Below are 16831 nucleotides of genomic sequence, written 5' to 3'. Positions count from 1 at the left end.
GAACTATTTCTGTGAATGAGACAGGCCCCCATCTCAATAACCACTCTCAGATTTCTGCAAAACTCATATCCTGACTGGGCTGGAGCTTTAGAAAGCACCAAACAAAGAAAGGAACAACAGGTGGGAAAAACCCCTTGGCGATGCAGTTTCCCTCCTATTTAGACTTACATGTGGCAAATGTCCACTTACATTTTACTTCAACAACCATGCTGCAAACTAACAGGGAAGTTCACACCCATAAACAAAAGCAGTCAAACACAAACCCCAAATGCAGCCAGCATGTAATAAGAATTTTATTGGATACATTTAGAAAAAAACTAGAGCATGAAGACACAAGATTAATTTCTGCCTGCAAGTTTTGTGAATGTGCAGAATCAAACAGCCATGCGAAAAGTCATCTCCTCTTCAACTGTAATTCAAGACTCTTATAATGGCAAAATTATTACCACCCTTAAACAGTGTTCCAGACACATAACTCATTACTTAAAAAAGGATCTCCTTCCTGAACAGAAGTAAAAAAAATTAGTAGCAAATCGGGAAAGACCAATCATTAACAGATACAGTATTTAATCAATACTCATGCCATGTTTAAAGAATGCAAGCCAAAAATGGATCATTTGTAGAATAGGTATATTTTTTTCCCAAGGAAAAAATTCCTAGTAAAACTAATTCCTAAACTACTGAAATGGTGACTTGATAATCTACACAATCCAGAATACCACCCAATGGAAGATTTTTCTGTCAAATTGTATTAGCACCTAAGAGTCAAAGTAGCTGATCAGCCCTGTGCTTAGCAATGTATTAACATTTCACATAAATTCCAATTCCTCCAAGAAATGTTGTTACAGATACATGACCATAGAATTGTTAAGATTGGAAAAACCTCTAAGATCACCAACCACAAGGTAGCACCACCACCATGTTCACCATTAACTCATGTCCTTAAGTGCCACACCCATGTTTTTTTAAACACCTCCAGGGTGACTGCACTGCTTCCCTGGGCAGCTTGTTCTAATGCCTGACAACCCCTTCCATGAAAACTGTTTTTCCTAAAAGCCAATCTAAATCGCCCCGGCACAACTGGAGGCTGTTTCCTCTCAGCCTCTATCACTTTTTACCTGGGATGCAATGTTAGATAGGAAATATGTTAAATAGGAAAATGGGCTTATACATGAGGGAAAAGATAAAGATTTCTGTCATAAACTTGTATACCCATGCAATCTTTTGTATTATAAAGAGATCGTGAAGGTGAAATTATACATGCACCTGGACAGTAAGCTCTGACTCAGGTAACATGCTTGTGTAACACATAAACAACCCATACTGAAACACACTACAGCTCTTAAACACTTATTTATAAAAATATAGTTAGATTGTATCAACTTAATTTGATAAATACAGCACAACATCCAAGAGCATGAAAAAAGGATGAATTTGACACTGAGTATTCCTGTTCATACTGGTTTGCAATATAGTGTCATATTATTAGACAGGTGAATGCCTGTGATCAAATATCACTTTGCTTACTTGACAGATCTTGCTTTTGGGAAAGTATCCATCACGATTGGTTTAGCACATGACAGCTGGTCTTACCTTCTCTCCACACTAATAAAAGTTACAGCCAAGCCAATATTCCATCAAAGTGTCTGCTACCACTATGCATGTCAAGATGTCATTGCATGAAACACCAGGAACAACCCTTGGTGTGCTGAAGCTTGTTGTGAGCAAATCCTCAAAACACACAAATTCAGTGAGTGATACAGCTCTTGCAGCTTCAGGATAGATGCAGACATATGGTTATAAAAAACTGCTAAGAATTGCTGCAGTTAAAGAGACAGCTTATGGCAGTCAAGGCCATGTGAAGGTTTATACTTTTATTTTGAAAAGCATCCCAGGCCACCGAAAGTATGCTGTTATTGTACAATCTATACCTTCTTGCCTGACCAAAGCTGGTGGGGTTTTCATGGGTTCTTTAATTTGTTTGCTTGCTTTTTTAAACAGGTAAGCTTTAAAAGTGGTTGTTTTGCCACTGATGGGAGGAGTCATTATAGAACACCTGAAGCATCTTTAGCTTTGTTCTGAAAGTATGAACAACAGGAGAAGAGTGGGAGGAATAAAAAAAAAGCAAAAGCAAAACTTGGGGACTGTGTTCACAGGAGCTTTCTCCCACTTATGGCCAAGGTGACTAAGCTACCAGCAGAACATAGTTTGAAAGAATGTAAGTAGTAGTTACAGGATCCCAAAGCCTGCAGCATTCACATGTGACGGCCCATTCATCCACATTTCTCTCCATTTCTTAGTGCACTAAGGCAGAATACGACTTACTGAAAAACAGAAATTGTTTTCCCAAGGAATTCCATTTTCCATGTAGTTCTTTAAAATAGGTTTTACATTACATAAACCTAATGCACATGAGGATGCAAATTAAGAGAAAATATGTTTTCCATATTTTTTAACATATTTAGGATATTTATATATCCATATGGATAGACACATTTGAACTTGCTTGTTAAACAAGAACTTTATCCTGGCATTTAAGCACTACTAATTTTGCTGTCCAAGTTCAGAGTTCTGCACCCACAAACACAGATGGCATGCTAGTAGCTACAGCTATCTAGAATTTCTCATCCACTGATGTTCTCAGTGTCACACTATTAAGTGCTCCACTTGTTGGTTCAGAACACATCAAGGAACATCTGTTCAATTTTCAGAGGACCACGTGGCAGGCATGTATTTTATAAGCTTGTACCCTATCACTTTGCAGTACCTGACATTTTCAGATTTCAAAAAAAAAGAGGAAAAAAAAGGCATTATTAGAGGTTAACAGAATCTATACAGCAGAACTTAGAGCTGAAATTTTTTATAAGGGCCCAAAGGACCATACAACCATGCTCAAACTAAGTAATTGAAGACAAAGGATCTTGAAATTAAGGTAGTAAAGCACCAAAACAATTTTATGTATGTGTACATACATATATATATTTCTATCACCAGTGTTACCTTCTTGGTGTTCAGGGATGGTTTCTTTGGTAATGTATTTCCTACTACTTTAAGCATGAAGTAGGATTTCAAGTATTGTTAGAGACAAAAAATCTGAGTCAAATCGTACCTACTGGAAAACAGCAAGATTCTCAGAAATCTGTATTTCACTTCATAATGCCTTTACTACACCCTGTGTTTCTCCTGACACTATTCCAGGTCTGCCAAGGCTGATAGATGAGCATCCACGTATTTAACAATCCATAAACCCTTTTGTCTATGTATACGGGAGTAGGCACAATAAATGGTGTGCATTTTTTATTCCTTTAATAGGAAAACATTTTTATTTCAGCTGTAAGCCAAATTTAAGAAACTATTCCAACCAGAAATAGAAAGTAATGTTACTGTGTGTGTTGCTGCCTGGATTAAAAAAAAAAAAAAAAAAATCACATTTTTACAGCTATCCTGTTTTCAGCCACACACCTTTACTGATGAACTGAAAACAAAACCAAGGTCTTGACTTCTAATTACAGCCTGCTCAAAAGATACAGTATTCTTTCAAAGTATTTTGAGTCAAAGGTACAATTACAATATGAGACAGAGATTGTAAAGCATGTTGTTTCTCCTAAGTTTTGCTCTGTATATAACTGCAGTTCTTAAATGACCATCCTCAGAGCCAAGAGATACACATATCTATATGGAAATTGTTTTACCAAGACACCTACAGTGTGTCCTGGCTTCTCCTACTACACATATCCATCTACTTTGAGAAGAGTCTTGAGATTTTCAATGTTGTAAAATAGGACAGACTATACATTCTAAAGGCTGCCAAATATATACAGCACTTTGGTAATTTTACAATAGTTTGCTGTTTGCATACTCTTCACAGCTGAAATGCTAAGTTATACAGCCATTTCACTGTCCATTTGCTTTTATATTTAACTACTGAAATAGCAAATGTAAAAGAGTAAAAAAAAAAATCCCTTCTTGCCACCTTTTTTAAAATTTTAACCTGATCTGCTTTGATACATGAAAGACAGCAGGAGCCAGCAAGTACTGAAATCCTTGGAATAACACCATTCATTTCATTCCTACATAAGCCAACAGGTATTGAAAGAAATCTTCGTTTCAGAACACAAAAGTCTACAAGAGTACAACTTCCTATTTCTGTTTATGTAACCTTTTACTCTAGATGTAGAATTACATGCCAATCAGTTCAATCTCAGATTTTTGTATCTGCATTACTGTAAGCTTCATAACAGTGTTGAATTTAACACAGGCTACCAAACGCATCCAGTCTAAACAGAACAGCTGAAAAACAAAGACACTCACTGTGAACAGAGAGCACATCTACTGGGATAGTCAGTGCATGGAAGGGAAGGTTGCAAGCAAAGGGCAATAGCTGTTTTACGCTAAATTCCCATGGAGACATCGCATCTAGCATAAACATATCCATGGGAGCAAGAGCAGAAATAACTGTTACCCTTTCAAGTTTACACCCCCATTTGCTGTGCATCAAATTTCTTTCTAGAAGGGAACAGATGAACTAGCATTAAAAAAAGAAATCTATATAAAAGTTAAATATTTGATTACAGTAGCAAGTCACCACTTCATTATGGGAAATAACTCGTCTCTTGGAACTGTTATTGATCCGAACTCTCCTGTTTTGGTTGTGTGTTGGATACTGGTAACTCCAGACTGGCCCATAGCAGGGGCTCTGCTTTTCTCATTGTGAGCTCAATCTTTGTAGCAGTCATGTTCACATAACTCCTCTTTACATCGATCACCTAGAACAGTAAAGGTATTTCATGCTTTAATTTAACAGACACTGGGGATTTAAGTTAGGGAGTACCTCATCACTAAATTTTAGCAGATGTTTAGGTAGATGAAGATCCCTCTAGTATCTTGAAAAATCAAGACCGTTTCCCATTCCCAAGCTATGGATTGCTTATGGCATAACCATATGCTGATGCATATCTAACATACTTAACCAAGGGTTTTCTGCAAAACCACTACCATGGTGTTGAGATCAGAAAGGACCTTGGAAGGCCACCTTCTGTACAAAGCAGTGCCCATTATGATGTCACACTGGATCTCTAGGGTCATTTTATTCAGATTTAAATGTAATTACTCAATGTCATGCAACAGAAATTCTTTCAAAAAGCAGAGTAATGAGGAAAACCAAACCATTTTGAAAGAGAAGAAGCTAATGGCTTATGCTTACATTTCCCTCTGGGGTTTTTTGTTAGATTTTTTGTTTGCTTCTTTTTAATAGAAAAAATATTTTTATACTTACTCCCCATAACTTCACACTACGATGAAACTCCTTTTCTCCTTCAAATACAATATGGATATTTACCTAAACAGGAAAAAAAACAAAACAAAAGAAAAGTTTATCATGACAATAAAACATCTGACACCTTGAGCATGTTTAAACAGAATATACCACTTTAGGACTTGGATCCTACAATGACCAAAGTGATAAAATTGTCCCTCTGAAATAGAGATGAGTATCTATTTTAATAGATTATGATACAGTTGCAATCAACAGTGACCACTGGTATCTTATCATTTTAGATTAAGAAATCAGAGAGACATTTTAACACCTGTTTAATATTAGTAGCTGTGAAACAGCATACAATGAAGAATGGTATCAAATTACATTAAGTCAAATACAAGTAAATGATGACTCTATAATTATTTATACATATGGTGATGCAAACCCATCATGCTTGAATTTTAATTATGGAAGTCAAATCAAAGATTTTTTTTTGCATACTTTATTGCAGCTTTAAAAAAACCCCACACATTAAAGTGCAGATGTCCAAACAGAAGGGAGAAAAAAGCTATACATACTTGAGCAAACACAAATGCCAAGAAAAAGCAGTTACTCAAAAAAGAGTCTTATGCTATCTCTGCCTTGTAAATAAAACTGAGCAGATTTTCCTAGGTTCAAGTTGCTGAACTTGGTAGAGGCTTACCATTGTGCTATTAGCTTCTACATAGCTCAGATCAGGGACAGAGTTTTTAGCATATACAGAAACAGTCACTTCTCCTCCAGTCTGGTGCCAATCATGCCTGCATGGTACTACTTTAGTACCCTATATAAGGAAAAAAGTACAGGAAAAAAAAGACTTAGAATTACATTTGAATATTTTTTTACAAGATTAACAGCATAAGCACCCAGAACTTTTTTAATAGCTAATTAGCATAGCTAATAAAGGACTGTATTTCATCTTCACAGGAGACTCAAGACTCCACTTGCAATTCTTTTTACTAAGAATTTCAGTATCTCCCTCTCAAACAAACTACAACAAAAAAATGTTACTTGGTGGATCAACTTCCTTTCCAAGACTACAGTTAACCAGCAGGTTATAAAAAGGAACTGAACACAGAAAAGAATGCCATGACTCCAAGAATGCTTCATAGTCCTGCAAAAAAAAGTATTACTCTCTGTTCTCTGATGCAGAAAAAGTAAGTAAACTGTGAAAAAAGCCCTCAAAATAAAAACAAAAAGCTAATGTAGAAAAACCTCTTGTTGGATAGAAGCCCATTATCTCAATACACATACAATTAATATACTCATGGTTTCTTTAAATGTGGATAAATTCTTTAGTCTTTTTCTACAGTCTCCTGCTTTAGACTCACCATTTCAACTTTTTTTAATCCCTACTTTCTGCCCTTGCAAATAATTTTTGAACAAAAATATAAATATTCAAAGCAAGCAGCAATTGTAAGATTTAAAAGAAGTAAAGGATTTATGAAGTAATTCCTCTGGAATGAAGTAATGAAACTACACTCCTTATAACGTATCTTTATTTTCTTTCGTTAAACATTCCTGATGTTTGCAGTGTCAAACCCTTTTTGCCTCAGCAACAGACAACATATTCATAACAAGAACTTTTTGTTCAGCTGCATCCATCATGTGACCAAATACAATATTCTTAAAGAGTCAAGTACTCCTGTACCACAGACTACTTCACACTCCATGTCTCAGTTTCCCTGCTATGTACATTATGTATCCTCCACCTTATATCAAAGGTGGTGATCTGTAATAGCTCAGCTACAATAGTAACTCAATCAAGCTACAAACTACATTCTAGTATTCAAAATTCAGAATAGCCAGTTACAGAATGCAATCCTAATGCTACTTACTGCATCCTTTTTAGTCCATATGTGTGTTCCTCTTGTGCAGCCTTCTTGAGCTAAAAATGTATTGAAGTCAGAAGTTTTTCTTTTACAACAGCTCCAATACTTCATCCTTGAAAGTTTGCAAAGTAATTAACAAACAATATTTAGGACACTATTTACAGAGAACATTTAAGCTCTTTCCTTTATGCAGTATTACTGTTACTTCCATATACTCTTTTCAAGCATTGTCATTTTTGACAGAAGAGGGAATAGAGAATAAATCAAGACAACATTTACAAAGAAAGCAAGAATACACAATAAACTAGTTAAAAAACCCTGAAGTTAACTGAATACTAACCCTTCACAGAACACAGGTACAAAAATGGAAGTTAGCTGAATACTAACCCTTCATGGAAAATAGGTACACCAGAATGGTATATACATACTTCTTCTGTGCTGTGCGGTCCTTCGTATGTCTGGTGGGACAAAGCATTTAAAGTGTATTACTGCTACAGGATTTCGAGCAAGGAATAAAATAAAACACAACAAAAACCAGAAACAATCACCTAAGCACGACAAAGCTTTTGGGTAAATACTCTAGATTTAATGGTTTGTTCTAGCTTTTCAAAGTAAGTGTTCAACCTTCCTTCACAGAAGGTTCTCTGGCACTGCTAAGAAGCTGTACTTTATATTAATTCAATGGCACACATCAGTGGTGACACCACCTATGCTCATAAAGGTTACTGCACATCCTCATAGAGATTTTTGTCTTTAAAATACTCTGAGCATTCAGAGAAAACAAGAACTTAACTTGAAAATAGATTAAATTTGTCATTCATAAAACACATGGATTCTCTATAGAAAGTAAAATAAACAATATACAACTTAGCCACAGAATATCAGATCAGTTCTTCCCAACACAAAGACTGCCAAAGTTCTCCCACCAGAGCTTCAGTAGATAATGCAAAATCTGCCAGGTAAAATAGCTATTTAAATTTTACTGTCCCATTTTGCACAAAACAAGCCTGTCAGTGTAACTTTCACTTAAAATGACTACATAATATAATGACTAATTTTGGTACTAGAAGTGTTAAAACACTGACTTTTTAATTCTTCTTGCAGGAAGCATTAACTGTTAAGATCTGTAGATACTTCTTATCTATACACATTATCAAGAGCAACTCAAGTGTTATCAGTAAGCCACCTCTCACCAACACTATATTTATTATGTTAAGTTGAAACACCTCAGTACCATGGATTTGACAAGCTTACTAATTAGAAGTTCATGACAGGTTTAAGAAAAAAAATCTTTAACTTTCTGTGAACAACTCACATTTGTTCATACTAAAGTATGTTATCAAATATGCATTTGTTAAACCCAATGGACTTTGTGCCATTTCCAAATTAACTTGTAGCACACAAAAAACCAAAACTGCTCACTTAATAGCTGAGCAGTGGCATTTAGAGTACAGCTGAACCACTTACTTTTGAACAGCCTGCATTTTTACATGCCGTCCCAATCTTGATTTCATCACTATCTTCCTCTGTAAACAGATTATTAGAGAAAATAGCAAATGAATTGAATAATTGACTGAACACTTTGCTTTTATTATGGACTAAAATGAGCCAAGGAGGAGATTAGAAAAATCTTCCTCTTCAAGATTCTATTTTCTGCCTGACAGTAAAATCTGCCAGAGAGGTAGAGAGAAAAATTCCAAATGCTGTATTACCTATGCATCAAATTCTAGGCTCTGTATCTTTACACATTTTAAGTGGGGTAAATAAAAAAAGATTAAGAGGATCATTACAATCACAGGGGAAGTGAACAATCATTCACCTAGTTCAGTTTTGTAAAACTAAGAATGTAAAAGGCTTCAACGGCTGTCTATAAATACACACAAGGAAATAATTTGGATACCATGGAGAAAGAAGAGCTAAATTAGCTTGGCACAAGAACAAAAGAGCATAAAATAGCCACAAGCATAGGTTGAAATTATAAAGTTACCTAAGGAGCAGTGTAGTTCTGGAACCAAATTCCAAATAAAATGTGGGAAGAAGAAAGAGGAAAAACAGACAAGGGAGAACCGACTAGTCTTCCAAGGAATTTCACCAATTTATGAAGGCTTTATATTATACTGTCTCTGCAATAATAGGGAGTAAAGTTCATTTCTTGGTAACTCTGCCAGTCACACATTCAGAAATGGATGTTCCCATTACATCCATTCTAACCATAAAATCTTAGCGAAGACACAGATCAAATAATGCTAACGACAATGAACTGCTCCTGACAACCAAGTCTCCCATGTTACCCACATCTGAACTTCAATCATCATTTCCTGGACTGGAAGGTATTTCAGATTATTAAGAAAAAGAACATAATTACAGGAAACTATCACTTCAGAAATGACAAGATCAGCATTTATTTTTGTGACACTTAGTATCACATACCTACTTAATCTCCCTGTCTCCTTACCTTTTCTCCCTTCATTTTCTGATGACAGTTTCAGTTTATCGAGAGCTTGTTTCAAGGAAGCTGACACTTTCAGCTGCAAATTTGTCATTGGCTCATCTGGGCTAAAAAAATCCATGTATTAGTGTCAACTTACTTCATAAGAAAGAATTTAAAGAAGACAAAGTAGTAACTTTTAATCTTCCTACAAGCTCTTCCTTTCAAACCTCCCTTCAAGAAACAAACTACACTTGTAAATGCCAATCTGAATTGTTTATGAAAAAACAGACTAGAAACTTAGAAGGCAGTCTTGGCTTTCAACTGGAAATCCTATATATTCTACAAAAATAAAAATAAATCAGAGATACTAAGGAATTGAAATACAAGCATTCAAAAATTATTTTTATTACTGTTTAAAACACTTAACACAGTTTCTAGTGGCATTTTAAGCTATGAGGTTATAGACTTCAATTTTTGCTTCTTGTGTTGAAAGATCAAGTACTTCTTTGTCATAACAGAATTCTTTTCTCGTATTTTGAAGCTCAAGATAACAACATCACTTCTACCAAAACCATGGTCTTCTAAGGTTAATGTCAGAATTTCTATACTTCATGAAATGTACAACACTGAATAACCAAGCAAGCTTTAACTTGGCCAACTGACTACAAATTTGGAAAACCTTAAGTTCCATATACCGTACCTTGGTCTCTTAATTGTTTCCAATGGTTTTGGTGCCTGAATTATGTGTTCTTGAAATTTGGGTTTCAGTTCAGCTAGCTCCTTTCGCTCTGAGGTAGTTTTGACTTCTGGTTTAACAGGCTCAGGAGGTTTCTCGCTGTTATGGAAACCCTTTGTACAGCCCTATTGTGGAAAGCATATGTTTTTATTTATATATAAATGCAGTGTAGTTCATATGCATTAAAAATTAACAAAAACTGCAACAAGTCTTCTTGACTCACTTCTTCAGCTCCATCATTTCCTGTAGCCCACTCTTAACACTGGCTGCAAAGGAAACCCTACCACTAAAGTGGAAAATATTCTCATTTTCGATGTAAGTTAAAAGAAAAATGCATACTTTCTGTAGTCAAGCCAAGAGGCAATAGATACTGACCATCCTTCTTTATTAGCAAGCAGTTCTATCCAAACCTACTTTGATAATTCTAACAAAGCTTGAAAATGAGCTTTGACTTCAGCATTATATGAAAAAAAAAAGGATATAAGAATTAAGACAGTTTCAACAGAATTAGGCTAATTTAAAACACGTAAGCACATGCACCATTTAATATTAATCACTGTCACTTGACAAGTATAGAAATTGTAAATAATCATGAGTACATACCACAATGCTTAAGAAGTCAGAAAAGTCTGTTGTTCTCCTCTTACAACATGACCAACCCTATAAACATTTTGGAAGAGAAACAACATAGGCATGACTACTGAACTTGACAACAGTTTTAGAAAAGCAAAATATTTATTATATTTATTTAAAAGATGTGGCATATCAAAATTAGCAATTGTTTCCTTCCCTACTGTGGACAATAGTATCATCTGCATTTTTAAAAGTCAGAGAAGTTTTCTAGTTTGCTGGTGCTGCCTTAATCAGAAAGTTCAATAAATGTGAGGCAATACTTCCATGACAAGTTAGGAGCCAACTCTGTGCAACAGAAAACAGAAATGCTACTTCATCCATTAAGTAACACATAAGCAAAACAAAGACTACACCTGAGACCAGGCTCATCTGTGACTCAATATTCAAGGCCTTCTTCCAAAAATGAGAGGGATTTTTTTTTTCCTTTTTCTTGAGCACCACTCAGATCTTTCAATTTCTTATTTCCCACCAACAGAATTGGATATGTGCATTGCACAGCTATCCAACTACATCAATCAAGAGCACTTTTTATTATATAAACCAGAAATTCAACTTTAGAGTAAATTGCCTTGCCACTGTGAATAATCTATCTTAGAACTCAAAGAAGCTTATTAGAGGCAACAGACTGACTAATGCACCACTGCTTGAAAGCTTAAGTGGTGCAACACAATGGGTTTTAGGTAGGTGGTTCTAAAATACCCTCAAAATATAAACTATTTCCACAATTGAGGAGACAAAAGGTTCATCCTGCCCACCTAGATTATCTAGAACTCATAGCACGAAGAAAACTGCTCATTTGCAATTATGATAGATTTTTAATTAAGAGACAAGAGGCAGGAGAAGGAGGAAAGTAGTACTTGTTTGTAAACAGTGAGTATGTAAGAGAAAGAGGGAGTAAACATAAGTTTTTGAGCTAACTGAATAACTTCTCCCTTCATAATTATGTAGAAGATTTTTGTACTGTGCTCTGAGTACAGCTCTAATTTTGTACAGAAAAATTTACCATTGTCTAAGCAACTGTACAGTATTTGATCTAAGAGTATTTGCCCCAATTTGCCAGTGAAACACGATGGCTGATTCCAGAGTCGGGTACTGCAACATAAGCAACAGCTCACAGCAAACACACTGCCCAGCACAAATGCAGAAGCTTTCACAAGGCCAAAAGACACCACATTGTTGAGATGAGATGCACTTCCAGTAGAAGTAGTTCTTAAGTACCAAGAAAAAAAACCCCACTCACTCCCTCAAAGCTCAGCTAAACAGCAGTTAAGTGCTCTAAGAAAAGTCACTTAGGCTACATCAGTATTAATAAAGTGCCAGGCTCCATTTTTGGACACCAGATTTTTGACTACAATTAAATTATTAGAATGATTTCCAGCACTGTTTCAGCAGTTATGTCAGAAATGATCCCTGTAAGCACTTTGTATGCATCCAGTAGATCCTTGAAGAAGGAAAACAGTTTAGCACAAAACCAAGGATGGGCTGTGCCGTCGGCCTAAGCACTGTGATGTACCATCACAGGTATATTTAATTCTTCACTGAAGATGGAGCCCAAGAATCCTGGGCAGGTGCATAAGAGGCATGGGTGACCAGTCCGAATTTAACCAACATCCTCATTTGGCTGATTAAATGAACATGACTGTTTTTTACAGCAGACAAATGTCACATACACATTAGTATCCTGGCCACATTAGACCACAAGCAGCTGCTCTGAATTCCAAGCAGGTTAATTAATTTAAAGAGTATGAAACCTCTCAATGGCTCCACAGTCCTATTTAGAGGACCCAATTAAACTGCTGAGAGACCTAAAGTCAGTTAATCAACAGGAAACAGTCATCTAGACTTGCACGGCATTTAGACCATATGAGTGGAGTTTTTAATTTCTTTTTCAGGAATTAGTAACTGTGCTTTTCTAATTTCATGGGGTTGTTCATGATAGGCTGAACATCAGTTTCTCAACACTGAAAGATCTGAAATTAAAAAGATGAAAAACCAAGCAGATAGATAATACTTAATAGAATAGATAATACTTAAAAGGACAGTTGCATACTTACTTTGAGAGCATCATGAAAAACAGGCACACCTGGATGGTATGTGCATGAACCTAGAAGGCAATGATTATTGTTAATATTGAGGCACACCAAGAATATTTATTCATATGATTACAAACCCAGCAAAAATGCCACATTCACAATTAATGTATGCCATGAGCTGCCCCACCTCCCTGAGGGCACATCATTACTCAGAAAAATCCAGATTCCTCCAAAAAAGCTATCTGAGTGCATATATGAAACATAAATAATGAGGTCTTCTTTCTTCTTAAGGATTATACTACATAAACTAGAAAGCAGGTATCTAAGACAAACTGCTATTTCCACGTGGAACAAGGAAACTCTCTGTGGATCATCCCTGGCCTCCATCAGCAATCAGGCCTTACTGGTAATTTTGCAGAAGTAAGAAGGTGACCCTATGGCTACCTGACGGAAAGAAAACACTGATTTTATCGCTTCAAATACATCTGTTTGAACTGGATCAGAGATTTCTGTTGAGAAGTATTCTGTTAAAAAAGTCTCTTGATGCAAATGATGAGTTCATGATTTGAATCGTAATTACCTTGGTTTTTTTTCAATGTTTGTAGTATCCTAAGCCACCTAAGGATTTGAACCCAAAGGTTAGTCTTCCACACACATGCAGTTTTGATGCATAAATACTATTTATTACTAATAGATTCTGTACAAACACTACACTGGAACACAACCTCCATTAATGAAAGTGTTTGTATTCACAAATGTTTATCAACATTACACAGCTGTTCTCTTTTACTTTTATTCCTTTAAAATGTAATAAAACTGCTCTGATTATATAACTTCGCACTGACATTTACTGCATGGACAGTATATTACTGGCTTGACTCTAAGCACTATCTTTTAGCCTTTAAAGCAAAATTAGAAACACTTAAAATTAAGTGACAGAAACAGTAACAATGCCCACAATAGGAAGCAAAAAAAAAAAAAAGTTATAAAGAACAATATGCCTACAGATATTTAATAGGCAAAAACCCCAACCCAAATGGTTTTATCTTTTTTATAAATATGTAGATTTTTAAAGAAACCTCATTTAGTATAATTTTCTTTGATTTTATATTCAGCGCCTATGTTTAAAGCACTAATAGAGTCTGAGGGACATCAGTTCCCACTTTAACTCAAAATGCACATATTTTGGGACATTAGTCCTCCAGCAAGGCTCACAAATACATCCATAAACCTCTATCAATTCCTTCAGTTTCAGGATGAAAACTAATGCTGGTAAACCTTACAGGAAAATTAAAAAGAAAAAGGTGGTTAGTTTGCAGAGAGACCAGGACTTCACTGTTAAATCAAATAAAAATAAAAGCAAAGGTTATTCTTTTCCAAAAGTATGAAAGCATATCATTATAAGTACCATGACAGTAAAAATAAACTCTGTTTTGCAGCAAAGATTATTTCTGAGTCAGAAGACTTAAATGAGTATTTCTAATTATTCACTAGAGAGATGCTGTTAATAACAGCTACCGTTTTAGAGACCAGAACCATCACAAAATCAACTAACTCAAGGGTGGCTATGCTCTACCTCAAGGAAGACACAGACAAGTGCCTGGTGGTCCATCTGGCCAAGTGCAATCCTTTTTCCTCTCTCCCTGGAGCTTGCCCTGCAGTAGGTACCAGGTGGAGCAAATGACAGCCCACTTGGCTGCTGCCTCCTGAGAGCCCTGCGTGCTCCAGGAGAGAAGATGCCAGGAGAAGGAGCTCTGCAGTGCCTCAGCAGAGCCAGCGAGATCTGACCACTGAGCGGTCTGACCATCGTGCCTGCTAGAGGACAGTAAAACACCAGCCCGTCTGTGCTCACACTGAGCCCAACAGAAAATTAGGATACAAGCAGATAAAAGCATATCCTAGCTCTGATTCATATGAGATCAGATTGCTGCAGCTTTTGGTTGCTATTCTACGCTTTCACTGAAAACAAACAAACAAACAAGTTACCTCTCCACTGCTGTTAATACCTTTCCTTTAGCAGGAAGACAAAAGTATTTCAAAGCCGTTTTCTCTAACCTTCAGATAAGTTTTGGAGACACAAGTACCATAATTTTTCAGGTTTTTGTTTGTTTGGAGCTTTTTTGATGTCAATTTCATAGTCAAACCGATCCTACCATGCACTACTATCACCTTACTGCCTGCATCCGTATTAAAGCACTTCATTAGTCCTTTCATTAAATGTCAAAGTAGAAATTTGTAGGGGTCACCCATATGCAAAACTGGGTTCTCTGCAGTGATCTGTGAATAATTTCATTTACCTTCAGAAATGCTTCATCTAGGACACAGTGATTCCACTACATGTTCCAGCCACTTACTGAAACAAACTGCATGCTATGAAATTGTTTTCCCCAACCCAAGCACCACAGAGCTAGCATATGGCCATGCCAACCTGACCTAGTTTACTACAGCTTGATCACAAACTGTAAAGAAGCGTTACTTTTATAAGGAGCACAGCAGGTCACAAAGTCCGAATAGGATTTCTTTTTTTTAAACAATATCTGGTTTGCCTTTTGGGGCAAAGGGGTGTAGAGGATGGTGGTGGAAGAGATCACTAAATGTAAGCATTCCACAACTGTGCCTGCTTCTGCTGTTACTCACATTAGCAAATCCTACTCAATATGTTGCCCCTCTCTATGCAAAACGATGTAGCTCAGAAAAATAAACACTCTTTATTGCCACGGTTCTAAACCACGAAAAATGTACAAGCTAGAACATATCAGCCTACTTCTACCCCTGGGGGGGGTCACTAAAAATTAAATTAACACAAAGAGAGGATTCTAGAAATTCAACCAACACAGTTACTCTATAAACCAGGTGAGGGCAAGCCTTCTGAAAACTCAACTCACCCTACTGCATCTCTGCGGAATTATGAAACCCCAAACGACAGAGCTTTAAATACACTTCCCTAGCATTCCCAGCAAACACAGAAGCACTGCAAGAGCTCAAGGCACTTAGAAGAGCAGACACACGTGTGCAATTCAGGCACATTTAATTACCTGCTGCAAATACACACACTTGAATTTAAAAAAAAAACCAAAACAAAAACCAAACCAAACCAACCAGCCAACCAATCTAAAAACCAAAAACCCGCTGGTAACTGCGATAAATGCAACGCCCACAGAGGCCCTGAGCAGAGAAGCCTACGCTGGCCTAGAGAGCCTTTGGCACACATGACAGCGCCGTGCCTGCCCCGGCCCCACACGCGTGTCCCCGGGGCAGCCGCACCCGGGGCCGGCTGAGAGCCCCGCAGCGCCGCGGGGCCCGGGCCCGGGCGGGACGGGCTCACACCGCCCCGCAGAGCCCCGGGGCCGCCCCCGCTCCCCGCGCTGGCAGCCAGGGAGGCACCGCGCCCCGGCCCCTCCGCCGCCCTCACCCTCCGTGTTGTTCTCGGGGTCGAAGCGCTGGCCGCAGCCCCGGTTGTAGCAGAGCAGCGACATGGCCACAGCACCTCCTGCCCCGCCGCCCGGGAGAGCCGAGCCCGCTGGAACACGGCGGAAGGAAGAGGGAAGGAAGGAAGGAAGCCGGGCAGCAGCACCGGGGGCGGGGCAGCTCCGGCGGCGGAAAGAGCCGGCCGGAGCCTTCCGGAATCTTCACGAAGCTTCGGGGGCCGGCGAGAGCGGGCGGGCGGCGGCGCAGGCGCTGCTGCGGGGCCGCGGAACCGCCGGGCGGCGGGGCCCGGCCGTGAGTGGGGCCGCGGCTCTGGGGGAATGCTCGGCCTCCGGAGAGTTCCTGCCGCTTTTATTTTATTTTTTTTTCCCTTTCCTTGCATGTGAGTTTGATTTGGAGTAAATGCTTGTGTGTACGTGTTAAATGGTCGTCTCATCTGCACTG

The 16831-nt window shown here is 37.7% G+C and overlaps 1 protein-coding gene across 1 annotated transcript; it reads right to left on the bottom strand.

The window, feature by feature from the left end:
* Positions 1–269: 269 nt before the first annotated feature.
* CHORDC1 (cysteine and histidine rich domain containing 1) lies at positions 270–16530 on the bottom strand. The gene is made up of 11 exons (XM_036381133.2): positions 16374–16530; positions 12983–13032; positions 10899–10955; positions 10260–10420; positions 9584–9684; positions 8596–8654; positions 7516–7586; positions 7135–7240; positions 5961–6080; positions 5276–5338; positions 270–4766 (listed from the first exon to the last, which is right to left on the bottom strand). The coding sequence occupies exons 1-11, from the start codon at positions 16435–16437 to the stop codon at positions 4623–4625; spliced, it is 996 nt and encodes a 331-aa protein (XP_036237026.1). The 5' UTR covers positions 16438–16530; the 3' UTR covers positions 270–4622.
* Positions 16531–16831: the final 301 nt, after the last annotated feature.

The sequence above is a fragment of the Molothrus ater genome, chromosome 2, assembly GCF_012460135.2.
Source record: "Molothrus ater isolate BHLD 08-10-18 breed brown headed cowbird chromosome 2, BPBGC_Mater_1.1, whole genome shotgun sequence".
In the NCBI taxonomy this organism is placed as follows: domain Eukaryota; kingdom Metazoa; phylum Chordata; class Aves; order Passeriformes; family Icteridae; genus Molothrus; species Molothrus ater.
The sequence above is the reverse complement of the archived record's forward strand: the minus strand, read 5'-3'. Positions and strand labels throughout refer to the sequence as shown.